Here is a 26,939-nt window from a genome sequence, read left to right on the forward strand (position 1 = left end):
AAGCCAAACTGAGTTTGCATCGAAGAATCCATCCCTTCCAGAGTACGGAAAACAATAGTAATCCGGTGTATTCACCATGATTTCCGAGGAATACTTCTAAGGGCGCTGCTCCTTTAAGGCGAGGCTGCGTTTCAAGCGCCCAGACAAAAGCCTTCGGAGAGGGCTTTCCCCCTCCCTCTCCCCAATTCCCGGACGAAGCGATAAGCTCCTATTGGACAAGGAAGGCGGGACATAATAACGGCGACCAAAAATGGCGGCGGGACGGCCGCGCTCCTTTCTTGCGCTTACATAACGCGACCTTTCTATTTTCTTGCCCGCGCGCGCGCGGCGCAACCTAACATAAAAAAAAAATCGCTTGTTAGAGAGTCGCCCTCGCTAGCCAATGAAGTCGTGCGATGTTCAGCAATCAACCAATCACCGGCCGCGGGAAGAGACGGAGACCGAAAAAAAGTGGGCCGTGTTAAAAAAGAAACATACATATATCGGAGAGGTGTGTGTGTGTGGGGGGGTGTTGATTTGCGCGCGCACAGAAAGCGTGAAGTAGGGAGGGGACGAGCGACAGAGGCTGAGGGGTTTGCCGGCTTCACCCTCCCGCGCTCCTGCGAAGAAGCAAGGAGGGGGATTCTCCCGCCATTTTTCCAGCGCCGCTCCTCTGGACCGACTTCTTCCTCGCCTCGGTTATGGCGCCGCTGCTGGGCCGCAAGCCTTTTCCTCTGGCTAAGCCGCTGCCGACGGAGGAGCCGCCGGGAGAGCGCTTCGTCATTGCCCACACGCAGGAGGCCTTCCGCTCCAGCGAGTATCCGATTTGGACGGTGGCGAGAACTATGCGCGCGCGGCGGCGGCGAGGAGGAGGGAGGGGGGACTTTTTGTTTTTCAGTCACGGTCCCGTTTGTGGTGGGGGATGGGTGAGAGGCAGCGAAGGAGTTGCCCTCTTTTCTTCTCTTGTCCTGGCGACTCAAGTCGGATCGGAAACGTAGGACGGGCGAGGGCCTTCGTTTGCTTTCTTGACTCTCTTTGTTCCCTTTTTTTTCCTCTTTATTTTCCCCTCCCCCCACTCCCTTCTCGGCATCTTTTTTTTCTCGGACGCAAGATGGAGCAGGGCAGGACGACTTCGCTCCCTATGCTGAGAGTGCAGCGGGGCCGGCAAAGGAGTTATCTGTAGATGTCAGTAACTGTCGGATTGGGAAGAAAGAGAGGAGGGTGGAATGTATTATTATTATTATTTTGGTCTGAAAAGGTTCTAAGTTATTCTCATTTAGCTGCGTAAGTTTGGATTGGATGCTTTTGCCTGTGGGGGAGCAGTTAGCTGAGAGGGTGTGGATACCGGAGGAAGATTTTCACTTTCGGGTAAAGCTTGTAGTCTCTGGAGGCATTTGGGCTGTCCCCGGCAGGAAACAATTAGGTAGGCGTCTTAGTCTTCAGCAGGGCAAGACTGTTTTGTAGATGCCTCTTAAATGGTTGCTAAAAGTAGAATGTTACTCTGTACAGGATCTGTCTCTGAATCATAGGAGTCAAGGGCTCAAGTCAGCAAAGATTCACCACCGTCTCTCTTGACAACTTTCTAGTTTGTTAACATTAAATTGACCAACTGGCTCAAATAGGACAGAAACTTTTTACTATGTATACAGGTAGTCCTTGACTTACAGCAATTTGTTTAGTGATCATTCAAAGTTACAAGGGCACTGAAAAAAGTGGCTTATGCCCGCTTTTCAAACTTATGACTATTACAGCATCTCCATGATCATGGGATCAACAATCAGAAGCTTGGCAACTGGTTCATATTTATGTTCATTGTTGTTGGTGGCCTGAGGTCACATGATCACCTTTTGCTACCTTCTGAAAGCAAAGTCGAGGGGGAAGCCAGATTCACTTAACAACCGGGTTGCTAACTTATAACTGCAGTGATTCACTTAACTGAGGCAAGAAAGGTCATAAAATGGGGCAAAACTCACTTAACTAATGTCTCACTTGACAGAAATTTTGGGCTCAATTAGGGTTGTAAGTCGAGTACCTGTATTGCTAACTTGTCTTACTTGAGGGCTTACCAGAAAATTTCCATAATTAAAATCTAGAATTCACTTGATTGAAAGACACTTCAAGAATGATTACAGTACTTATTAATATTTTGTGATGAGTTACGTACATAAACTAACTTACCATCACAGCAGGCATTGATGTCTCTGTCTTTGATGGCTCTACACAGCAACTTAACTAGGGTGATAAAATAACTCTTCTTGCATCCAATTTCCAAAGGTTTACATTTCTATATTTTAGAAGTTCTGGATGATAAAAGGTTAGTACTGCTTTCATGTTCTGTGTTTGCTGTAACATGATTAAAGTTTGTTTAGAACTAAATGAAATGGTGATACTATAGTATGTTTTCTAAGCAGTTGTTATATATGGCCACTTCAGCTGTCAGTATAAATTTGCTATATTTTCTGATGCCTAAGGAAGATCTTTCTTGTTTATATTCCAAAATACTTTTCAACCCTGTATGTATTCAAGAACCTGGCTGAAGGAGAATGAGGAAGCCAAGATCTGGGTTTTACGTAGTCCAGTTTACAAAGTTTGTAAAGAGTTTGTTTATAGCGTTTGTTTACAGAATCTTGACTTGTCTGATGAATCAAGTACAGATTTTATTGCGTAGTTTTCCCATTTCTAACAGTTTTTTCCAGTGACTATGCATGCTTTTAAAATAGATTTACCCTGAATATTTAAGACTTTTAATGGTTAGACAGTTTCCATCAAAGCACACTATTTAGCAACTTTTCTGGAGTAAAAATAGATTAGCAAGCATTTTAATATTCTGTTTAATATGTGATTCGGGATGATAGTACTTGTGGTATTTACCTCATTTTGTATATGGTAGACTGAAGATGTTTGTGGTCTGTAACCAAGTGACATAGTCAAGGAGGTGGGCTGCACTTGAAATATCTTTTATTAGATCTAGTGGATACCAGTTTCTTTCCTTACATAATTTATCTCAAAATGCTTTATTTTCAGGACAGAGTCCTGGTATTTCTGTGCAAATGAATTTATATTTTATCTTTTAAAAATCTCAATGAGATAGTTTTTGTGTAGGCCTAAGCAATCGCATTTAGTGTTCTTAAAGAGGCAATGCTTTGTTTTTCCCCCTTCAGCGTTTCTTCTTTGTCTTGTACCCAAGAGAGCCCCTTCCTCTTAAAACCTTTTCTCCCTCTATCCCATCTGTCAGAACAGCCTTGGCTCATTTCTGATTACCAGTCATTTTTGAAAGTGAATCTACTTATAATATTGTAATAGATACTTTAACCTTTAGAGATTCAGTGGTAGAGAAAATGGACTCACATAATTTATTGAATTTTCTGTTTGCAGTCTAGTTAATATTAATAGATATTATATGGTATTGGAAACAGTACAGATGCTAATCTGAAATATGATTAAATTCTATCTGCCTGAAAAAGGTAGAAAGTAAACTTGGGAACAAGAGAAACCTTTTGACACTTCTCTTAAATTTGAGTTCACAATTTACCACAATCCAGTTTTGGATACTTAGTTCTGTTATGTCCTCAATTGCAACTGTCCAAAATTTAGTTACCGGTAGGTGTCAGGATTTACTTTTTACTTTACTTTATATGTAAAAGATGACAGTATTTGGTCATTTAGAAATTTCATCCGTATCATGTTAACTGTCAGCAGTCTTTGTCATTAAATGCTTATTGTGATGGAAAAGTATAGTTGATGTTGATAAAACTCAGTTATACTCAGGCCAACCAAGCATTGCTGATATCTTTTCTTGACATCTGCAGGTTGTTGCACTATCCCTGTAGAACCAGTGTATACACAAGGTTCTCCTTGACTTAAAGCTCCAGTATGAAGAGCAAGTAGCAATAGCACTTAGAGAAATATACCACTTCTCAGTGCTGTACAGCCCTCTCTAAGCGGTAGCAGCCATAGGCAGGAGGGCTTTTGCACACTGGTAGATTAGGAAAAAGTTGCATCCTTTTTTGGATTGGAAGACCCTGTTCATGATCAGTCATGCCTTGGTCACACCCAAGTGGATTATTGCAACATATGCAACCATATGGAGCTGCCTTTGAAGAGTATTCAGAAGCATCAGATAGTCTAATGCAGAGGTATTAGCAGCTCTGGACACACCTCAGTACACCCATGTTACTTCCAGTAGTGATTGTTAGCTATAAATCCATTCATGGCACAGAGCTGGGTTATTTGTAAGACTGTCTCTATACCAGCATCAAGGAAATTCAGAAGTGTAATAATCAAAAGTTGATTGAAGCTGGATGTTTTGCAGATAGGTGGAAAGTATTTTTGCTGTATTGGCATAAATAGCCTTTATGAAACCACAGTAAAAGACAGTTTCTATCTACAATCTCTTTTCGAATCTATACACTCTTGGTGTGGAGCAGTGCATAACTCCGAACATGGTTGAAGGATATGAGACAGAAGAGTGATGTGTGTGATGTTGATTTGATATACCATAGATCAGGGGTGTCCTGCGGGCCGGATGCATGACACACTGGCCACCCCCACCCCCAGTTTAGCGAAGGGGGGGAGTTGTGATACATCATATGATGACAGTGTAACACCATGAATTTGACACCCATGCCATAGATACTGTGTTTCCCCTAAAATAAGACCCTTATATATTTTTTTTGAACCCTGAAATAAGCACTTGGCCTTATTGCCATGCACTCAAAAGCCCGATTGGGCTTATTATCAGGGGTAGTTTTATTTTGCTGGAAACAGGGTAATTATTAGAGATTATGGTACTGTGTAAGAATTGAGACAGAATTATGCAGGCTATTCTTTGCAAATATGTGCAGAAAGGGTTTTATATGCCTTAGATTTTGAACTAATCCAGAAAAACTTATTTATTATTGGAGAGTAATCACCCATTTTTTTATTGTATGTCTATAAGAATAGTTTTAAAAAAGCTAAATATATATAAATATTTGAAGGAGAAAAAGCCCTGTAAACCATCTAAATTTTTGAGCTTTTATGCTCTTTTTCACACTGAGTCAGTTTTAGGAAGTTGGAAGTAGAATGTATTTATATGTTGATGGGGAATAATGCTAATGTCTCCTGTGAATTCTTCCTTTTTATGTTGCCACCTGGTTCCTTATTATCATTGCACTGTATTTTGGGAATGTTTTACTAAAGATTTATTATTGGTTCCCATATTGCCATGTGATTCCTTAGCTTTTCAATGTAAAATTTATCACTTTTGAAATTCCTAATTAAAAAATTAACATTGGTGAATATACTACTCCCAAAAGAAAGTATACTGCATATTTTGCATAAAGAGTTTAGGCTCTGGAGAATTTCTATGGAAAACAGTCTCTATTGTCCGAAATGTTGGCTTTAACTTAAGGTTTAAGAAACTTTTCTATTGTTTGCATTGTGAGCCATGTAAATGAGCGTACACAATGCAGTTTTATTGGCTTAAAATACATCAATACAAGTAAATGTAAATTGTTACCCAGAAAGTACCAGTCTTTGATTTACAACCATTCTTTTAATGACCAGTCAAAGTTACAACAGCACTGAAAAAAATGACTTATGAACATTTTTTGCACAACGTTTGCAGCATTCTGTGGTCACATGATCTAAATTTGGCTGCTTGGCAACCGGCATGTATTTATGATAGCTACAGTGTCCCAGGATCATGTGATCACCTTTTACTACCTTCTGACGAGCAAAGTCAAAGAGGAAACCAGATTCATTTAATAACTGCAGTGATTCACTTAACTGTAGCAAGAAAGATCATAAAATGGATCAAAACTCGCTTAATAACTACCTTGCTTAGCAGTGGAAATTTTGGGCTCAATAATGGTCATAAGTTGAGGAGAATATGTATATTAGCTATCCAGAGCCACCTGTGGCCTACAAGCCGTGAGTTGGGCATACCTGTTCTTCACATGCGGCTCTTTCATCCCCCGGCTGTGGTTCCCTACCGGCTGGCTGCCTTCCCCCTTGCCCTCCCAGTCACTCCTCACGTGGCCTGAGAAGGTAAGGGCAATGGCAGGGATCAGTAGTGGGATCCTCCTGGTTAAACAACAGGTTCTGTGTTTGTGCGATTTGCGCACACGCCTGATGTGCGCTGTGCCTGCACGCGCAGTTTGAAGAAACCTTCCTGGTTTCTTTGGAGGAGTAACACAGCTGATTCACGCAGCAATGTGAATCAGCTGTGAAGATAAAGGTAGGAAAATAAGGCAGGCAGGTGGACCCATCTGATCATGGGGCCAAACTGGTTCACTCCCAGCTGATCATTTGAGCTACCGGTTCACCCAAACCAGTAGAATCCCACCCCTGGAGAGGATGGAGACTCACTCCATATTCCAGAGCGGGAGGGAAGTGCCCCTGAACTTGCTTCTCATCTCGCAGGCGCTTCTTCCGGTGCTTTTTGGTGCTGCGCGCATCTTGGTTGCTCGGGGAGATGTGCAATTTTCTCTCTGTCCTGAGACACTGGCCTGGCTGTGGCCGATGCTCCGCATCGTAATGGGCTCCAGGAGGAGGAGGGGATGCCGTGTCCCCCATTGTGAAGTGTGCTAAATTTACATGTGCGACAGCAGCAAGCAGGCCATCCACTCTTTTCATTTCCAAATTTAAGATGATCATAGTTTCTTGTGATGCCTAATTTGGAATTGCTGTGGCTTCTACTATTTAATTTCAAAGTACAGTTGGAAATATCTGTTAAAATATGGTCTCAATGTTGTTCAATGGTTGACAACCATTTAAATACCTTTATGATTTAAATGACCAAATAATTAAAATATATGAAGAAAATAAGTAATTAAAAGATAGAACATTCTGTGGTGTGAACTGGATGTGAAGCAACCTGCCAACTGTGGCTGCATATATTTTCCCCCTTTTTTTCCTGGATATCAGTGTTGATTCCTGGGAACTGCTTGGATTAGCCCCTATAGTTTTCTTGGCAAGATTTGGGAAGTGGTTTGTTATTGCCTGCTTCCTGAGGCTAAAAGAAAATGACTGGCCCAAGATCACCCAGTTGGCTTTGTGCCTAAGGAGTGCCTCTGTACCTAATGCAGTCTTCCAGTTTTTAGCATGATGATTTAACCAATACACTCTCAATTATGTATTATTTAGTGTTCCCAAATCGTATTGCCAGTGGGTAAGTGTACTTTACCTAGGCAACTTTAACATTTTCTGTAATGCAGGGGGGAGATGAGGCAAAAATTGCTTTCCTCTGTCATATCATTATGCTACCACGTTTCCCCAAAAATAAGACAGGGTCTTACTTTCTTTTGAACCCCAAAATAAGGGCTTGGCCTTACTATGTGGGGGTGTCTTATTATTTCGGGGGTGCAGGAGGCCCTGAGCAGCCTGTGCACTCACAGCCGGGAGTCCGGCAGAGAGAGGCTCTTTTTGCCACCACCATCAAGCCCCTCCCGTCCTGCGGTGTGTATATGTGTAAAACACAAGCGGCCTAAAGGCACCAAGCTGCGTGAGTGCCTCCCCCACTCCCCGCTCGCACGCCTCCCAAGCCTCACCACATTGATGTAGGTGAAGCTGGTGAGTACTAGGTCCTTGACGAGCTTGTAGCCGATGCCACCGGCGCCCAGCACCCATGTGGAAGCCATGGCTTGGGCCAGCTCTCCCTGCAGGGCCCCGCTCCAGCCATCAACATAGAGTAGGAAACACAATCCAAGAGCGGCCGCTACCCTGACTGGGGTTTGAGGGAGAGAAAGAAAGATTTCGGCTGCTTCTGCTGCTTTCCTTGCATGCAGTCAAAAACAGAAGCAGCAGAAGTCTTTCTTTCTCCCCCAAACTGCCTCTGCAGCTTCCAAACCCCAGCCAGGGCAGCAGCCACTCAGGGAGTGTGCTTCTCACTCTATGGTGACGAGGAAGAGAGCCTCGTGGGACCCTTGTCCACCCTCCCTTCCTCCCACAGGTCTCGTTTTGTTTTTCCAGGCGCCCAGCAGCGAGAAGCAGGGCAGCCATGACACACAGCTTGCCCAGCCCAGCCACAGCCAATGCTCCTCACCCACAGCTGAGCTTGACTGCAGGGGGCCACCGGGCCTCTGCAGATGGCGGCAGCAGCAACACCTGCAATGCCTCAGCCATCCCAGCCGAGAGACCCGTGCCCAGCTGTGGGACGTGCCAGGCCTGCCATTGTAGTCCTCCGCAACTGCCCGCCATGCATGGAGGCCTCTCTGATGCCAAGGAAGCCCCAGGGTAGCGCTGCTTGTGCTGGGGCTGCTGCGGCCGGCACTCAGTAGCACGGGCTATGCGGATGCGACGCGGGGGCGAGAGCAGGCATGCTGCCACCATGGAGCAGGAGCAGGCACTCAAGGTCTATGGTTGGTGTCGTGGGCGGCGGAAGGAGCAGTGGGCGCAGGAGTTTGCAGGGATGTGGCTGTCTTGGGAGGATTGGGGGGGTGAGGGACCTGTATGTGTGTGTGTGAGAGAGGGGCTTATTTTCAGGGGAGCACGTATATTTAGGCCCACCCCAAAAATCAGGCTTGGGCTTATTTTCGGGACGTATCCTATTTTTGGGAAAACACGGTAGTACTTGGCAAAGAGTAGCTGTTTGCAACTGATATTGTGGTTCCATTTTCTAAAAACTTGATCCCTTGTAATTTAAAAGATGGTTTGACTACAATATCTGATTTGGAACAGTATTATTGGTAAAAGAAATGTGTTTTAGAAATGTATTTAGAAAATATCAGTAAGTAAAATACATATTAAAATACACAATTCATGCTACTGAGGCTGTGTTTTCTCATGACGGTGAAATCCTAACTTCATAAACCTGAGTATAAGTAAGATGAACAGTAGTGCTATATGTGCAGCTCTTATGAAACAAAAAAATAGTACTAAGGAGAGAATTATGCATGATGCCCAATCCAAGGATTATAGTTAAATTATTCATATTTTAAAATATTAATCATTATAAAACCTTGATTTAGTAACTGTTTATCATAATGTGTCAATGAGTCTATGTGTAAATGACAAAAAATGCTGATTTAATCCAATAGTTTAAAAACTAAGTGCAGCTTATTTTCCTGAGCTGTTGCTCCTTCAGAGAGTATGAAGCACGGCTAGAGAAATATAACCAACGAATATGGACCTGTAAAAGTACCGGGAGTAGTCAATTGACACACAAAGAGGCCTGGGAAGAGGAACAGGAAGTTGCTGAGCTGTAAGTAGCAATGCAAATGCTTTTGCTTTTAGGGAGAGAACCTAAATTATGGGGGCGGTGGGCTTTTGACAAATATGAGCTTCCTGTGAAAATACTTGGAATGAGTCATGTCTCAAGAAAAGAGAAAACTTTTCTTCTGCTACATAAGCAAGGATATCTAAACTCTAAATAAAATATTTCTGATTGGGTATTGCCTGACTCTGATTTTTTTTTCATTACACTTTGTACCTTGTAGTTCTCACTGGCCTTTCTCAAAAAAAACTTTGATCTAATTAAATAGCATAATTGAAAACAAATATACCATATTTTTCAGAGTATAAGACGCTCCAGACTACCTTTTTTTGGTGAGAAAAACAAGAAAAAGAAATCTGTCTCCCAGCAATTTTGTCTCGTTGCAGCAAATAGCTTGCTTTACTTTCATTTTTGTTTTCAGCATAGCTTGATTAGCACAAGAAAAATAAATTTGCTCCCAGCAATTTACCTCCTTGCAGCAAGCAGCAGAGGCCCCTGCAAAACAGCTGAGAGTCTGATCCAAGGACAATCAATTTGTGCTAATTGGGCTGTGCTGAAGCTGAAATGGGCTGTTTTTTCTTGCTGCTTGCTGCAAGGAGGTAAATTGCTGGGAGCCAGAGGCCGAAGGGTGGGGGCCAGTGGGTGGGCGGGGCTACATTCAATGTATAAGACGCACCTAAATTTTCACCCCCTTTTAGGGGGAAAAAGGTCCATCTTATACTTTGAAAAATATGGTACATGTGCTGCATAAAAATACAGAATGTAATCCATTATATGTATAAAGTTCAAAAACTTTTTGGCAGTGAATCAAGCATTCATGCTAACCCGTGCATTTTTAGTATACTACAGTTGTATATTTCTTTAAGGCATTTTTCCATTGGAAATCAGGGTTTTAGGCAAAAATTATTAGTGCGTTTCGATGACATGTTGAATACAAGTCATATTGCTGGTATGTAGTAGGAATGTTGCCCCCTCAAAAATTATGTAGAGAAAAATCAAATATGGGATGCCTTATTATCTGTAATTTCACATATTTGCAGTTGTAAAGACAGACCAGAAATTCAATACAGAAGTAATTCAAAGTAGTGAAGATACCTTATACTTCCTCCTCCTATTTCCCCTAAAACAGTAACCTTGTGAGGTGGATTGCGCTGAGAGAAAGTGACTGACCTAAAGTCACCCACTTGATTTTCATGTCTAACTAGAATTTACAATGTTCCTGGTTTCTAATCTAGTGCCTTAACCACTAGATCAAACTGGCTCTCATTGATGGTAAACAGATTTTGTTACACAATTCTGATGTCTATCATTTGCCAATGTGCAGAAATATGTATCCATCCTCCCAATTTTCCAACTGTCTGCAATGTTCTATCCTTACATAGTCAGTGCAGAGGGTCATGCTTGCTTAATTAATTTAAGTAATACACAATTTCCTAATGTCTATTCACTCAAATTAGAGATATGCTTAAATCCTAACGAACGGCTTTTAAGTAAAGGGGGATTAAAGTAAAACTATTGATACAATCATATTTGTAGGCAAGTCATAGTAGCAGTTTTTGTAAATTGACTCTTGAATGTTGCAATTTCTCTAGTTGAAGTTGATTCTTTAAATTGCTATTTTATCATAATTATGCTATATCATTTTCTATTTAACTTTTCAGTTTGAAAGAGGAATTTCCAGTCTGGTATGAAAAACTTGTTCTGGAAATGGTTCACCATAATACAGTCTCTTTAGAAAAACTGGTGGACACTTCCTGGCTGGAGATTATGACAAAATTTGCTGTTGATGAAGAGTGTGATTTTGAGGTAAGTGCCAAGTATAAATTCATCTCTCAGAAACAGTTATGGAAATAATGATGCCACATCAGAAATGTGATAGTTCCTCTATCCCTAACATAGCTGATTTCCATTTTAGACATGAACGGTCTTAATTTTTTTTAAAAAATGGAGGGTATGGTGGGTTCCTGACAGGATAAGCATTAGATGAACCTGTGACCAATCTTGCCCTAGAACTCTAAGCATCCTTTTGTGGCCTTTAGAGTCTCTTAGAATCCTGAGGCAAACATTTTGGCACGTTTTACAGGCAGTGCATTGAAGCGTTACAACGAATGCCTTAAACTTGCAAAAGTTTAATCTTAAAATTGCCAAATTTTTTCCAATTGTGATCTTATTTTTCAGGGTGGGTTATGATTCGGTATTGGTTTTATAGCTCTTTCCAGCTTCACAGTCATCATTTTAGAGAGACATAGGGATCCCTTGATGAAGAAGAGATGTTTCACTTCATAAACCTGTGTCATTACAGGCAGGCTGCCTGCATTAGTGACAGTTGATATTGAAGATCCATCAGATTGACATCTGATTTTCATTGGACTCTCCTAGGAATTTTTTTCCCAATAAAGATGGTTAATACTGACTCAGGGTGGAGACATGACCTAGTGTACTGTTTTGTGTACTTCTTACCCAGGATTTCTATGAAATCTATGAATATAACTTAGATGAAACGGAAAACATTGAAAATCAAAATACTGAAGGATTAGGGATAGTTCAAAGGGTTTCTCTCATATAAACAATCACATCACCTAAGGTCTCTTAGCCCCAAAGTGCAGCTATGTCTTAAGAAGGTTGCCACATGCAAAGCTTGGTGTTGCTAAAGATAGTTTACGTTCAGACATGACACTCCCACCTCTTAGTAATCATTTCACAAATTATTACTGAATGTGGGAAATAATTCTCTGCCTAGTTCTAAATTGCCTTTTTTCAGGTTGGAAAAGAGAAAATACTACGTGTCAAGGTGGTAAAAATACATCCATTAGAGAAAGCAGAAGAGGAGGCTACTGAGAAGAAAACAGATGCAGCCTGTGACTCCCCATCCAGTGACAAAGAGAATACCAGCCAGGTTGTACAGGAAAATCAAAAGGAGCCAGCATTGAAAGAAGATGATAGCAGAAGAGAGAGTCTGAGTAAGTAAGCCATGGACTGAAATGAAAGGAGCCAGCTTTAAGTCTTTAAGTCTTAAGTCAGGAGTAAACTGCAAAATTGTATGTATGGCCAATAGATGACTGCTAAAAGCAGTCTTGATCTGGAGAGAACTCTGTTACATCATTAAACTATGGTATGAAAGTGCATCCTGTGTATGCTCTTAACTAATAGTGACACTTGAGCTTTGAGAAAGTGTACGTTTAAAAATATTTTCTAAAGGACAAACATTTCAAATTTTATTTTACTGACACATAGGCAACTCAAAAATGTTCAGATAGAGTGCTGGATAGAAAATTGCCTTTTATGTTCAGAATTCAAACCAAGCACTTTTTCTGTTTCCTGCATAACTATAAACATATAAAGTTACTGCTTATCATAAAGCACACACGTGACCGGCTCGCGGCATAAACATCATCGATTCTGAGGTGGAAGAAGAGGCTAGAGCTCATGGTCATGAGGGTAGTTCTATCTGCACGGTGGGTGGGAGGGAAACCCTGCCTGAGCTGTTGGAGGTGGTTGCCGGGACGGCAGTAGAGACCCCCAGGCTTATGGGGGATTTCAATCTGCCATCGGTGGGGATAGCATCCACATCAGCTCGGGAGTTCATGGCTTCCATGACGGCCTTGAACCTGACCCAGTTAGTGAACGACCTCACTCACATCGGGGGAAACACTCTGGATTTGATTTTTGTCTCTGGACAGTGGTTGAATTATCTGGAATTAGGGGAGTTAGTTATCAGACCCCTGTCATGGTCAGATCATTCGCTTCTTCAGCTGGACTTTCGAACCACCGACCCCCGCCACAGGGAGATGGAGCCAACTCGCTGGTTCCGTCCCAGGCGCCTGATGGACCCTGGAAGGTTCCAGACGGAGCTTGGGCTATTCCCTGAGGATTTAGCCCACGACTCAGCTGGAGCTCTGGTTGCCGCCTGGGATCGGGCGGCGGCTAGTGCTCTAGATCGAGTCGTGCCTTTGCGGCCTCTGACCCAGTGCCAATCTCGTTTAGCCCCTTGGTACTCCGAGGGGCTGAGGGAGATGAAGTGCCAGAAAAGACGCCTAGAGAGTATCTGGAGGGCCAGCCGCTCCGAATCTGACCGGACACTAGTTAGGTCTCAAATTCGGACCTATCTAGTGGCGATGAGGCTGGCAAAATGGGAGTATTTTTCCAACCTCATTGCATCAGCAGATAACCGCCCAGCCGCCCTGTTTAGGGTGACCTGCTCGCTCCTCCATCAGGGAGCGGTAGAGGATCCCTTAAAGGATCGAGCTGAGGAATTTGGACAATATCTGTTTGATAAAATTGCTCAGATTCGGGAAGGGTTGGACACAGATTGGGTAGATCCGGACACGGTGGGGGAGGCAGGTCTTGATGTTATTATCTGGGATGAGTTTGATCCTGTGGCTCCTGAGGACATGGACAGGTTAATGGGGGGATTGAATGCGACCACATGTTTATTGGACCGGTGTCCCTCCTGGTTGGTACTGGCCACTCTGGAGGTGATACGAGGCTGGCTCCAGAAAATTGTGAATCTGCACTGGCTCCCGATGGTCTTCCGGGTTCACTTCAAGGTACTTGTTATCACCTTTAAAGCGCTCCATGGCTTAGGGCCGCGATATTTACGGGACCGCCTACTGCCACCATTAGCCTCTCACCGACCAGTGCGCTCTCACAGAGAGGGCCTCCTCCGGATACCGTCAGCTAAACAGTGTCGGCTGGCGACCTCCAGGGGGAGGGTCTTCTCTGTGGGGGCTCCTACCCTTTGGAACGAGCTCCCTCTGGGGCTTACTCAACTCCCCGACCTCAGGTCCTTCCGCCGCGAGCTGAAGACGTTGCTGTTTCAAAGAGCAGGACTAGCGTGAATGTAGTTTTAAATTGGGGTTTTAAATCAGGGGTTTTAAACGGGGTTTTAAATTTGTATTTAAAAGTTTTAGGCCATCAATTGAATTAATTTTCTATTCTTTTTTGCTGTTTTATATGTATTATATGTTTTCTGTTGTTTTATTGGCTGTGAACCGCCCTGAGTCCTTCGGGAGATGGGCGGTATACAAATATAATAAATAATAATAAATAATAATAATAATAAAAAGTACATGCTTAATAGCAAGTAGTAAGTAACATATGTAATGCTGCTGGATCAGGACACTTTTATTTATTAGATTTTTGTCTTGCCATTACTTTATAAGTAACTCAGGGCAGCAAACATATATATTTTGAGAACAGTAATTCTCCAACCTTTCTGGCTTTGGATGCGGGGGGTGGGGGTGGGGAAGAGAGTAGTTGGAAAGTGCTCAGCCCCATTTGTGTGAGTGGTGTACATGTGCACCCGCCGCTCATGCAAATGGAATGTGGGAATGCATGCTCGCCCTCTGGTCATGCAAGTGGGGATGTATATGCGCTTGCCCGCCATTTCAGCAGCCCGCTTGCAAACTGATCATGGCCCACTAATGGGCCACGGCCCAGAGGTTGAAGGCACCTAATCTAACATATTAATAATCTTTACATTTACAGCAGCAGTGAAAATATTTTTCTAAAACAGTGGTGCAGGCACACACATAAAACTGTTAAAGCACAGAACTAATGTTTTTGCTTGCTTTCTTCATTGGGCAGGTGACCGAGCACGCCGATCTCCTCGGAAGCTTCCTACTTCTCTGAAAAAAGAAGAAAGGAAATGGGTTCCTCCAAAATTCTTACCACACAAATATGATGTCAAGTTGCAGAATGAAGATAAGGTGAGTAGATTGTTAGGTTTGCCTGTTAGCCACTCCTGTCTCAACATTTTAAGAAGCAGTTAACATACTGTATTTTTCGGAGTATAAGATGCACTCCTCCCCCCCAAAAAAAGAGGTTGAAAATTTGGGTGCCTCTTATACACCAAATGTAGCCCCGCTCATCCACCGGCCCCCACCCTTTGGCCCCTGCCTTCCAGCAATTTGCCTCCTTGCGGCAAACAGCCTGTTTCAGTTTCAGCTTCAGAACAGCCTGATTAGCACAAGCAGCTGATTGTTGGTTGGATCAGCCTCTCAACGATCAGCTGTTTCAGGCTGCAGGGATTGCCGCCTCCGCACGCCCCATTTTCAGCCTCCACATCCCATTTTCGGCCTCTGCTTCAGTCTTTGCACCCCATTTTCCACCCATTCTGATCCCTGCCACCCGGAACGGGTGGAAAATGAGGTGCGCAGAGATGGCAAGAGGCTATGGCAATCCCTGAAGCCTGAAACAGCTGATCTCCGGGAGGCCAGTCCAACCAACAATCAGCTGCTTGTGCTATTTAGGCTGTACTGAAACTGAAACGGGCTGTTTGCTGCAAGGAGGCAAATTGCTGGGAGGCAAAGGCAGATTTTTTTTCTTGTTTTCCTCCCCAAAAAAGGTAGGTGTGTCTTATAGTCCGGAGCATTTTATACTCTGAAAAATATGGTAACTTTCATAAACTATATTTACTGTAAATATAGTTTTGTGTGTGTGTACATATACACACATATACATATAGTTAGTATACCCATATGCTTAAAAACTTCCTTTTATTACAATATATGTATCATTTAAGATAAGTGTTAAACTTTCAGTGACTTACTGGGATCTGCTCTAAACTATTAGTTATTTATTGTTTCTGTACCAAAAACCCTGTCTGAAACATTTCTTTTTATCTTTCAAGATCATTAACAATGTGCCAGCAGACAGCTTGGTTCGAACAGAACGGCCACCAAACAAAGAGATTCTGCGATATTTCATTCGTCATAATGCACTTCGCGCTGGAACAGGCGAAAATGCTCCCTGGGTAGTTGAAGATGAGTTGGTGAAGAAGTATTCCCTTCCCAGCAAGTTTAGTGACTTCTTGCTTGACCCACATAAAGTGAGAAATAAGGCAAAATCTGTCTGAGTTGTGTGATGATGAAAAATAGGAGTCATTTTCACATAGATATTTATTCTTAGGCCTTTATTGAAAATAAGGCAATATCAGAGTGAAATTTGCCTCCTTCTGCCTTTTTCCAAAAGAGTGTGCCACTGTTTGTCATCAACTGCTGAAATAATGATTTCGAAATATATATTCGTTATCTTATTCTGGGATGCTTAACCTTGTTGATGAACACATTTGGAATTTAAAGAATATGTTATGCCAAAATTGGTTAGGATGCAGGGTTAGGCACTTTGTCTAATGACTCCTATACAGATACAGTCAGTCCTCGACTTAATCACAATTGGGGCTGGAATTTCCATTGCTAAGCAGTTCAATCATTAAATGAATTTATGACCTTTTTGCTGAGATCGTTAAATGAATCTGGGGGCCCTTGTTCACTTTGTTTGTTGGAAGCCTCCTGGGAAAGTTGCAAATCGTGATCACGTGACTCTAGAATACTGCAGCTGTTGCTGCCAAACACCTGAATTTTCATTACATAACTGCAGGGATACTGTGATACTTGTAATTGTAGGACTGGTTGCAAGTGACTTTTTTCATCACTGTTGTAACTTTGAACAGTCACTAAATGAATAGTCGTAAGTTGATGACTACCTGTACACCCAACAATGAAATAGAGAGAAAACAAAGTTAACTTCGTTCAAGAAACTTTAAATTCAACATAGATGTGGAAATTAAAGCTTCAGTTATTTTGTTGAGCTTATATTTTGAAAATTCACATCTCTCTGACATTAATTTTAATCTTCAAACCTTTACTAAATATCCCAGTTTCTGCACCACAAACCAAAGCAGGGAAAAGGAAAGAAAGTAAAGGAATAGAAAGCACCATTCACATTTCTTCCCATCCATCACCTTTAGCTCACAGATATTCCTTCCATCCCTGACTTCATGTTGAGTGTTAGGATATGTTTCTGAATAAAGTATGTAGTAGGAAACAGTTACCCATTTTTCTTTTTAAGAATATAAAGTGTTGATGTGTTCTGGGAATTAAAAATATTGCTGGTACCTGATATTTTAACATTTGGGCAAATTTAAATTAGTTTGGGCAAATTTAAATTAGTTTTTTAAGGGATGTTTTTAACTATTGTGTGTATCTGTATTTTATCTGCCTGTTCACCGCCCTGAGTCCTTCGGGAGAAGGGCGGTATACAAATTAAAATATTCATTCATATTCATATAATATTTGGAAATATGTATATTTCCCACATAATTTTGAAGTAAGAGTAAAAGCAGGACGGTAGGGAGCCTGAGTACATTATGTCTAATGAGCTCCATGTTTGAGGGTCTTGTGTTGCCATATTCTTGCAGGAAAGAAATCAAGCTCATAATTATTTTCCTCTTTCTGTGGAAATGCCCTCTTAATGCTCTGATTCAACAACAAACTCTGAATTTTGTAGCATCCTACAAGACTTGAGCTACTGCCTGGATGTATTGCTGCAGAATGGACCTTTTTTTAGTGTTAAAAATAAGTGGGAGGCCCAACCCCTTCGACAAGATCAAATGGTCCTTCCATTCATTCTAAGGCTCAGATTGTAGAAATTTCTGAAAATGTCATTTAACAATTCGTATTTAATTTTTTTAAGAATAAACTAGGATGTACCAATGTTTAGGGACATGGTGGCTCAGGGGCTAGGACATTGAGCTTGTCGATCGAAAGGTCAGCAGCTCAGCGGTTCGAATCCCTAGTGCTGCCATGTAACGGGGTGAGTTCCCGTTACTTGTCCCAGCTTCTGCCAACCTAGCAGTTTCGAAAGCACGTAAAAATGCAAGTAGAAAAAATAGGGACCACCTTTGGTGGGAAGGTAACAGCATTCCGTGCGCCTTTGGCGTTGAGTCGTGCCGGCCACATGACCACGGAGACGTCTTCGGACAGCACTGGTTCTTCGGCTTTTTTAAAATTATTTATTTATTTATATCCCACCCTTCTCCGAAGACTCAGGGCGGCTTACACTATGTTAGCAATAGTCTTCATCCATTTGTATATTATATACAAAGTCAACTTATTTCCCCCAACAATCTGGGTCCTCATTTTACCTACCTTATAAAGGATGGAAGGCTGAGTCAACCTTGGGCCTGGTGGGACTTGAACCTGCAGTAATTGCAAGCAGCTGTGTTAATGACAGACTGTCTTAGCAGTCTGAGCCACCAGAGGCTTTGAAAAGGAGATGAGCACCGCCCCCTAGAGTCGGCAATGACTAGCACGTATGTGCGAGGGGAACCTTTACCTTTACCTTTACCAACGTTTTAAAGGACTTTTGATAAAACATTTCAAATTGTTCCAGATGGAACAATTGGAGCACTAGTAGATTATTTTGCTATTGAATGTTTATAGAGAAGGTATATGGTGTAGTCAGTTAAGAGTTCTCTGTTTATTCTGTATTTTTGGCTTATCCACATTTGGGGTAGATTCTCCCTAGTGCAAGCAAAATCCACATTCAATTTTAAATGCAGATAATTTACATTTTGCGTTGCTTTGATTCCAGTATTTGACTCTCAATCCTTCAACAAAGAGGAAGAGCACTTCATCACCTGATAGGAAACCTAAGAAGCCCAAATCAGATGGCTCTTCCACAGCACAGGGGCTGAATCCTTCACTTTGGTGCAGTGTGCATTTAAATAAAACAATTGTAGGCTGCCCGCTGAAAATTAAGAACTTTAAAACCCCGAAATTATCTACAGAGGATCTGGAAGAGATGATGAATATTATGGTGCCTGGAAAACTTGGCACATTCAATAAGAAGAGGCTTGGGAAATCATTGGATCCAAAACAGAAAAATAAAAAGATGTTGAATGGGCAGAAATCTGGAAAATCTAGATCTCCCAAAAAAGATTCCAAGATGAAAATGAAACAGATGACACTTCTAGACATGACTAAAGGTACCTCTAAAGTCCCAAGAGCACCAAGAAGCTCAGCTGGAAGTTCCAGGTCTTCCAATAAACCTCCAAAACATCTTCCACCTGCTGCACTTCACCTCATTGCTTATTATAGAGAGAACAAAGACCGAGAGGACAAGAAGAGTGCCCTTTCCTGCATAATTTCAAAAACTGCTCGGTTGCTGTCCAGTGACGATCGTGCTCGTCTTCCTGAGGAACTGCGAGGCATAGTGCAAAAGCGTTATGAACTACTAGAACACCGGAAAAACTGGGCTTCCATGACAGAGGATCAGCGCAAAGAATACATGAAGAAGAAACGTGAGAAGCTAAAGGAGAAGCTGAAGGAGAAAGCCAAAGAGCGTCGGGAAAAGGAAATGATGGAGAGGCTAGAGAAGCAGAAGCGATATGAGGACCAGGATATCAAAGGCAACAACATGCCTACTTTTAAGCTGGTGGATACTCCAGAAGGGCTTCCTAATACCCTCTTTGGGGATGTGGCTATGGTTGTGGAGTTTCTGAGTTGTTACTCAGGGCTACTGCTTCCAGATGCTCAGTATCCCATCACTGCTGTTTCTCTCATGGAAGCTCTTTGTGCTGAAAAAGGGGGTTTTCTGTACTTGAACAGAATTTTGGTCATTCTTCTCCAGACTTTGCTGCAAGACGAGATTGCAGAAGACTACTTGGAGCTGGGGATGAAACTGTCTGAGATTCCCCTCACTTTGCACTCGGTTTCTGAATTAGTTCGCCTTTGTCTGCGCAAGTCAGATATACAGGAGGAAAGCGAGGCTTCAGAGAATGCAGAAGAGAACAAAGACTTGGCAGCTTTTGAAGACAATGAAGTACAGGATGAGTTCCTGGAGAAATTGGAGGTAATGGAGTTCTTTGAGTTGACCCCTGAGGAGAAACTACAAATCCTCACAGCTCTTTGCCATCGGATTTTGATGACCTATTCAGTGCAGGATCACGTGGAAGCAAAGCAACAGATGTCAGCTGAATTGTGGAAGGAACGGCTGGCAATGCTGAAAGAGGAGAATGATAAGAAGAGGGCAGAAAAGCAAAAACGGAAAGAGATGGTGGCCAAGAACAAAGAGAATGGCAAAGAGGAAAATGGTTTGGGGAAAGGCGAAAAGAAGAAAGGGGAACCAGAGAAAACAGTCAAATCAGAGCAACATATGGATATAGAAGCAGAAGACATGATCAGCACAGTCAAAAGCAGAAGGCTTATGGCAATTCAGGCCAAGAAAGAGAAAGAGCAGCAGGAAATGGAAATGCGAGGTAATTAAGAGTAGCTTTTTTGTGGTGGTGGGAGAATTTAAAGTTTCCGTTGGGCTACTAACATCCATAACTGCCAGGCGAAGTACTCTAATCTCCAACCTGCTGTAGAGAAAGGATGTTTGCTGACAGATAAACACATCTGCTGCTTTGTCTTTGTGCATACCTGTGCTAAATTTGATAGAGGAACAGGAAGATCTGAACTATTCATTCAGATATTTATCTGAGTCCATAAAAGCTATCTGGGCCAGGAATAACTTGCAGCTAATGATTAGTTTTAATATTGATGTTATGGGTGCTATCAATCCATTTCAATTCAGAAGGGTAGTCCCAATGCCACCTCTCTGAAAATATTGAAGAAATGGAATATTGCGTAGTCTGATGCTATTTTTTGCCAATTTCTTTAGTAGTTACTAAGCTCAAATCCTGAGCAGATTGGAATTGCTAGTTAGATAGGAGACTATCTGGAAATTCCTAGATAGACTAGCCTGTGAAAACTCAAGGCACTGGAATGTCTACATTTTTGCCAGGAGGCTTTTATGTAATCACTGGGAATCAATAGCAATTTGGGGGAGCCTTTGTGTTATATTTATAAATTTATATTTATAATATATATTTATATTTATAAAACCTACTCATCTGGGCCAAATCTGCACTTGCAGTTGCATTGCTTGGTATCTCAGTGGATACTTGGCAAGTAAATGTGTAAATGAATTCCTAGGAAAAATTATATAGCATGTTTTTAGTATCAGAATGAGAAATTCTGTATTTGCCCTTGCTTATAGGTAGTCCTTAGCTTAATCAGTGACAGTTGGAACCAGCATTGGTCATAAAGCATATGTCACATGACTGCACTGACATATGACAGCAATTCTGGCAGTCCCCAGTTACCATTGTTAAACGAGGGCCTCATCTGACCCCAGCTTCTGACTTCCTTCTGGCTTCCTATTGACTTTGCTTATGGGAAGCCAATAAGCAGTTTCAGAAATGATAATCATGTCACGGTAGGGACACTGCAATGGTCGGAAAGAAGTATTCCGTTTCAGAAAAAAATGAGTTTAATGCTGTGGGGAATTAATACAGTTTTTTCTGCTGCTCTGCTAGTAAAACTTGAAAAAGAAGCAGAGGAGGAAAGAACTCGCAAGCATAAAGCTGCAGCGGAAAAAGCCTTTCAAGATGGTATTGCCAAAGCAAAGCTGGTCATGCGCAGGACACCGATAGGCACAGACCGTAATCACAACAGGTAGGAATATCTTTGTGGGTGATGAGGACTGTGGGAAAATTCCCTAAATCAGGATTTAACTGACGATGCCAGGATCTGCTTTTAGACAAGTCCTTCCTCTAAGTGTTGATTACTGGTCTCGTATTGCTTTTATTAACTCTAAACAAAGGACCTGATTTACTCAGATGTAATCACAATTATAGGGCACAGATAGCTGCATCTTAATACACAGAGCCTGTCTGCTCAGATATCTCCACCATACTGTATCATTCTCTGTAACTATGTTTCTTTTCTTACTGTTCAGGAAGTCTTAGGGAATCTTATCCTCTCCCAACTATCAAGGCAACATTTTGTTACTTCCTAATTACTTTACTTTCCTGTTGCCCTATTTCCCTCATCCTTCTACTTTTACTCACATTTTCTGCTTATTTTATCCTGAGTCACTTTACTGCAAGCTCTCTTGCTTTATTCATGTGCATTTCAGCTGCTTTTCATCTGTCAATAAGACAATTCTATCAATAATCTGTCAATAAACTTATTGCTACACATGAATATAGCAGACTTATATCCCCCCTTTCCTCAGAGCTCAAAGTAGCACTTGTGTGCCATTTTTTCCTTCAGTATAGCAATAGCACTTAGACCTTACAGCCCTCTCTAAGCGGTTTACAGAGTCAGCCTATACGGGCATATATGGCATTCAATATGGGCCCTATAGCATACATTGAAATGAAAGCAGAGTTTCTGTGGTTGAAGCTGGGCTTGATTTTTGTCCCATTACCTCTTCCTCCTGGACTAGCTCAGTATCTTAGCTGCTGCACCACATTGGCTTTCTAGGAAGTTTGAAGTACTCCTATTTTTCTTCATTAAGAGTGTTATGTAGTTAAACTTTGCTTTCCACTTTGAGCAGCCAGGAGTGTTTACCGGCATAGCAATTGGACCAGTTTCTGAGGGTTGGATGTAGAAAACTGCTTTGCTCCCTCACATCTAATATGATCTCTTTATTTTAGGTATTGGCTCTTCTCTGATGAAGTTCCTGGCTTATTCATAGAGAAGGGGTGGGTGCATGATGGTATAGATTATAGTTTTACACCTCCAAGTGAGGAGGAGGAAGAGGAGGAGGAGGAGGAAGAGGAGGAGGAAGATTACCAGCAAGGTAAGCTTGATTACTTCTCATCTTGTATATGTGGAACAAGTGAAATATCTGAACTGTTGCTGTGAATATCAAATATAAAATCCCTTTATTAGACTGGTGACGCTGGCCCAGATTTGTCTTTCTTTTGGATTAGTCAGTTTTGGTGGAACCATGTTCGTACCATTGGAAATTAAATCTTTCCATTCAGCTACATAGACACTATATATTGCTTTTACGTTACAAATATTAAATATTTATATTTAACATTAATATTCAACAACAACTGCTATATTCTTTAAAATAATCACTCATTAAATGTTTTTCTCTAGCTAATGCTTTTTATTTGGATCTTTTTGTTCAGTTTATCTTTGCGGTAGGATTTATATAGAAAAGAGTGCTATAATCCAAGGACTTCAGATAAAATGCTGAAGTAAATCATGTTGTAGTCTCTTATCTCATGCCCAAAAAAGCAAGCCAGATTGCCCTGTAGAAATCACTGTACAGTATCTTGTGAAATGCAGGTATACTGTCTCTCTGATACATAGGACTTCCAATTTTGCATCATTTCTGTCTGACTTTTTGCTTAGCGTTATGCATTTTCTTAAGGAAAATGCTAATTTACATATATTTTCCACACAAGTGCATGGACACACCTCCAGTATTTTTACTTTCCACGAATTGCCTGTTCAGCCATTGATATAATGATGTGGGTTTTCTGGATCAAATTTAAGATGGTATTAAATGTAGCTTGCTTCCTATAATTCCAATTAAAGGAACATACAAAGTTTAAAAATGCACTAACACAATAAAGCTGTGCATGTAAACATCTATGCTTTCCCTGGATGATTACAAAACAGCTTAATGAGGTGTAGTGAGGCTTTGCTTTATTGTATGTTAAAGTAGCAGTGGAAACTCTGCAAATAAAACTGTTTCGTTACAGACGCACAGGAAAACTTGGTAGAAGGTAGTGTTTTGAACACCCCACAAGGAATCCTGCATATTCCAGAAATACCTGTTGAGACATCAGTACCGAAACAGGGACAGAACCTGTGGTGAGATGGACTTTTCCCCATACCTATCAACAAAAAAATTGGTTGGGGAATAATGGTCAATGTATTTCTATTCTCATACCATCTATTCATGATTGAAATTTGTGTATTTAGATTTTTAGAGAAGTATTCAGAATGTTCTGGATGGCTATACACATGTTTACATTATTCCCTTTGGGAATAATGGATCATTATGCAGAATAGAAAAGAGTCAAAATTAATAATCTAAAGGAATTAAGCAAGAAAAAAATAGCACCATTCACTGTACTTCCCCGTACTATTTTGTCCTAAACCATCCTGGAATTCCATACATCCATCTGTATAGTATATTTTCTGAATTTATTTTGCCAGAAACTGGCAAAAAAAGCATAAATTACGATCACAGAGCACTGTAACTGGTTGTAAAGTCATGGTCGCATGACCCGGGGATCTGTGGCACAACATTTTATAATGGACAGAAATTGTTTACAGACTGTACGTAAAGCAACCATTCTGGGCCTTTGGTAATTTCGAATGGTTGTTAATTGATCGGATTTAAGTCAAGAACTACTTGTAGTTTCATTGGCTATTACCATTTAATTGTTTTAGAAACTGATATATTTTGAAAACAGTTTTATCATGCATTGAATTTGTAATAGATGGAAGCATAACAAAGATTCAAACAAGAATTAAAGAGAAACTTCCTGTCAGTGAGAACAATTAGTTAGTGAAATGGTTCTCCTCCAGAAGTTGTGGGTGCTCCATTACTGGAGGTTTTTAAAATTTAGACCACAAGACCTTTCTTTTGAAGGGTGCCAGAGATCCATTCCTGCTTGCAGAACATTTTGTTGTCTGCTTCTTTGAAGTCCTCATTTTTCCAAAGCTATGTATTTGTTTACCAGTAGAGGGCAGAAACAGTATAATTTGTCCAATGAAATAGGTGCTCAAGTGCTGAGTTATGTGACTCTTAATTTTACTTCCAAAGGTCATTAAAATGCTGCATATCTAAAATAGTACAGGTAGCCCTCGATTTACGATCATAATTGGGACTGGAATTTTGTTTACTAAATGATGCGGTTATAAAGTGAGATGTCGCATGACTGCATCACTTATTGACTGAAACCCAGGCAATACCTTTTGCTGTCATTAAGTAAATTTTATGGCTTGCAATGCAGCACAAAGGGAAAGTTTGGTGCACTTTGGCCCCTTTAAGTTGCTTTGTGCATTTATTTGGGTTTTTTTTGTTATGTGAAGCCAGCTCATATGACCCAGTAGCCAGGCCTAGTCTGCTTTGTCAGGACTGGAAGCAAGAAGTTAACTGGGGCAGTAGGGGTCAAAAGGCATAGATACAGAGACAGGTGAGTGGGGGAATTACAGTACTTCTGTGATCATCAGTGCAAGCCGGCTGCCAATGGGATTTTGATCCCATGACCATGGGGGCATGGGTATAACATGGGTTGTCGGCCCCTTCCTTTAAAATTGTCATAACTTCAAACAGTCACTGAATGAATGGTTATAAATCAAGGATTACCTGTAATCCAACACAGCTAAATTCATTGCAATATTTTGTAAGACTTTAGTATTATAAAAGTTTACATGTGTGTAAGCCAATCGTATCCTTAAAACAGATGCAGAATTTTTTTGATAATACAGAAAACGACATAAGTGCCTAAATAAACAGTTGGTCTAAAACAGGGGTGTCCAAACTTGGTCCCTTTAAGACTTTTGGACTTCAACTCCCAGAGTTCCTCAGCCAGCTTTGCTGGCTGAGGGACTCTGGGAGTTGAAGTCCAAAAGTCTTAAAGGGACCAAGTTTGGACACCCCTGGTCTAAAATAATGAGATGGATTAGTAATTAATCTGGCATGGTTGAATCATTTGTAGTTCCAAGTGTCTTTTATTGTATTACTGTCAGTGAGAGTATTGAACAAGTTATCCTGTCTTCCAGGTTTCTCTGTGACAGTCTGAAAGAGCTGGATGAACTGCTAGCCTGCTTGCATTCCCATGGGATAAGAGAGAGCCAGTTGAAAGAGCGGTTACAGATCAGGTGAGGCTTCCTCTTCACTTGCTGCAAAACTATGGCACTTGTATACGCCTACTGAAAATAAAATGGATTTCTGATAAATGATTTTTGCCTTTATCTGTTCGTGAAATTCTATGGCTTTGTCACTTCAATGCCAGCAGCCTACATTATGACAGTTTGAGAGAAGAAATGGTTTACCAGAAAGCTGATTGTTATTGTTTTGGGCTAATGTTTGCTTATGGGCAAAAGATTTGAGAAGTTCATAATGATGCTTCAAGTTTTTTTTTTTTGTTTACATTTATACCCCGCCCTTCTCCGAAGACTCAGGGCGGCTTACAGTGTATAAGGCAATAGTCTCATTCTATTTGTATATTTTTTACAAAGTCAACTTATTGCCCCCCCAACAATCTGGGTCCTCATTTTACCTACCTTATAAAGGATGGAAGGCTGAGTCAACCTTGGGCCGGGCTTGAACCTGCAGTAATTGCAGTATAGATTAAGTTTTTCCAGAACTTTTTTGACAGCCATAGTTGTACAAAAGGATTAGCTTCTGCTTTCCAAAAGACATTTCATACTTTTTAGCAAGCTTGAATAAACAATTTAACTGAAGCGCTAGTATAAAATAACCTTTTGAAGGGCTGCAAAAACATTTAGAATTCCTAAGCGTCAGCATTTGATTTCTGGACCAAGCAGTACTTTGGTTACTCCGTGCTTGCAGTTTGGATCAGCTATAAATTTTCAGCTTATAGCATTATGCAGAATTTACAACCTACATAATGGCATAATGGTTTTTATAGTTATAATCTTAAACTGGGGTTTTTATTGGGTTTTTTAAATTTTTTATAATTTTAAATTTAAACTTTTAATTATCAGCCTTTTGAAATTTGCTAGGTTTTAATTGTTGGTTTTAATTGTATATGTATTGTGTTTTATCTTTGGCTGTACACCGCCCTGAGTCCTTCGAGAGAAGGGCGGTATAAAAATTTATAAATAAATAAATAAATAAATAAATAAATAAATCTCTTTAATTGTTTCCACTCTGGCTCATGAAGGTGGAAGTTACAATTATCTTCTCCTCTCAGGTATCAAGATATCCTGCATTCCATTCATTTGGCTCGAAAGCAGAACCCAGGTCTGAAGTCGTGTGATGGCAGCCAGGAATTGCTAAACTTCTTGCGCAGTGATCTTATTGAAGTTGCCACGCGGTTGCAGAAAGGAGGTCTGGGATACATCAGTGAGGGAGAATTTGAAGCTAGGGTGAGCAGTAGTACTGATGTAGACACATGGGGAATATTTGAATAGAGTGTCCAAGTCTAAAGTAT

At 41.2% G+C, this 26,939-nt stretch overlaps 1 protein-coding gene across 1 annotated transcript in view; it reads left to right on the forward strand.

Moving 5' to 3' along the window:
- The first annotated feature begins 342 nt into the window (after window positions 1–342).
- Window positions 343–26,939, forward strand: part of BAZ1B (bromodomain adjacent to zinc finger domain 1B) — a 37,609-nt gene continuing 11,012 nt past the window's right edge. Inside the window, exons 1-12 of the mRNA XM_058164580.1 lie at window positions 343–796; window positions 9,047–9,163; window positions 10,837–10,981; window positions 11,937–12,135; window positions 14,762–14,883; window positions 15,807–16,004; window positions 18,551–20,216; window positions 21,318–21,456; window positions 22,443–22,588; window positions 23,508–23,619; window positions 25,543–25,641; window positions 26,700–26,874. Of these exons, the coding sequence (XP_058020563.1) occupies window positions 681–796; window positions 9,047–9,163; window positions 10,837–10,981; window positions 11,937–12,135; window positions 14,762–14,883; window positions 15,807–16,004; window positions 18,551–20,216; window positions 21,318–21,456; window positions 22,443–22,588; window positions 23,508–23,619; window positions 25,543–25,641; window positions 26,700–26,874 (3,234 nt within the window). The 5' untranslated portion in view covers window positions 343–680. The remainder of the gene's footprint in view (window positions 797–9,046; window positions 9,164–10,836; window positions 10,982–11,936; window positions 12,136–14,761; window positions 14,884–15,806; window positions 16,005–18,550; window positions 20,217–21,317; window positions 21,457–22,442; window positions 22,589–23,507; window positions 23,620–25,542; window positions 25,642–26,699; window positions 26,875–26,939) is intronic.

This window comes from Ahaetulla prasina, chromosome 1 (genome assembly GCF_028640845.1).
Source record: "Ahaetulla prasina isolate Xishuangbanna chromosome 1, ASM2864084v1, whole genome shotgun sequence".
Taxonomy (NCBI): Eukaryota; Metazoa; Chordata; class Lepidosauria; order Squamata; family Colubridae; genus Ahaetulla; species Ahaetulla prasina.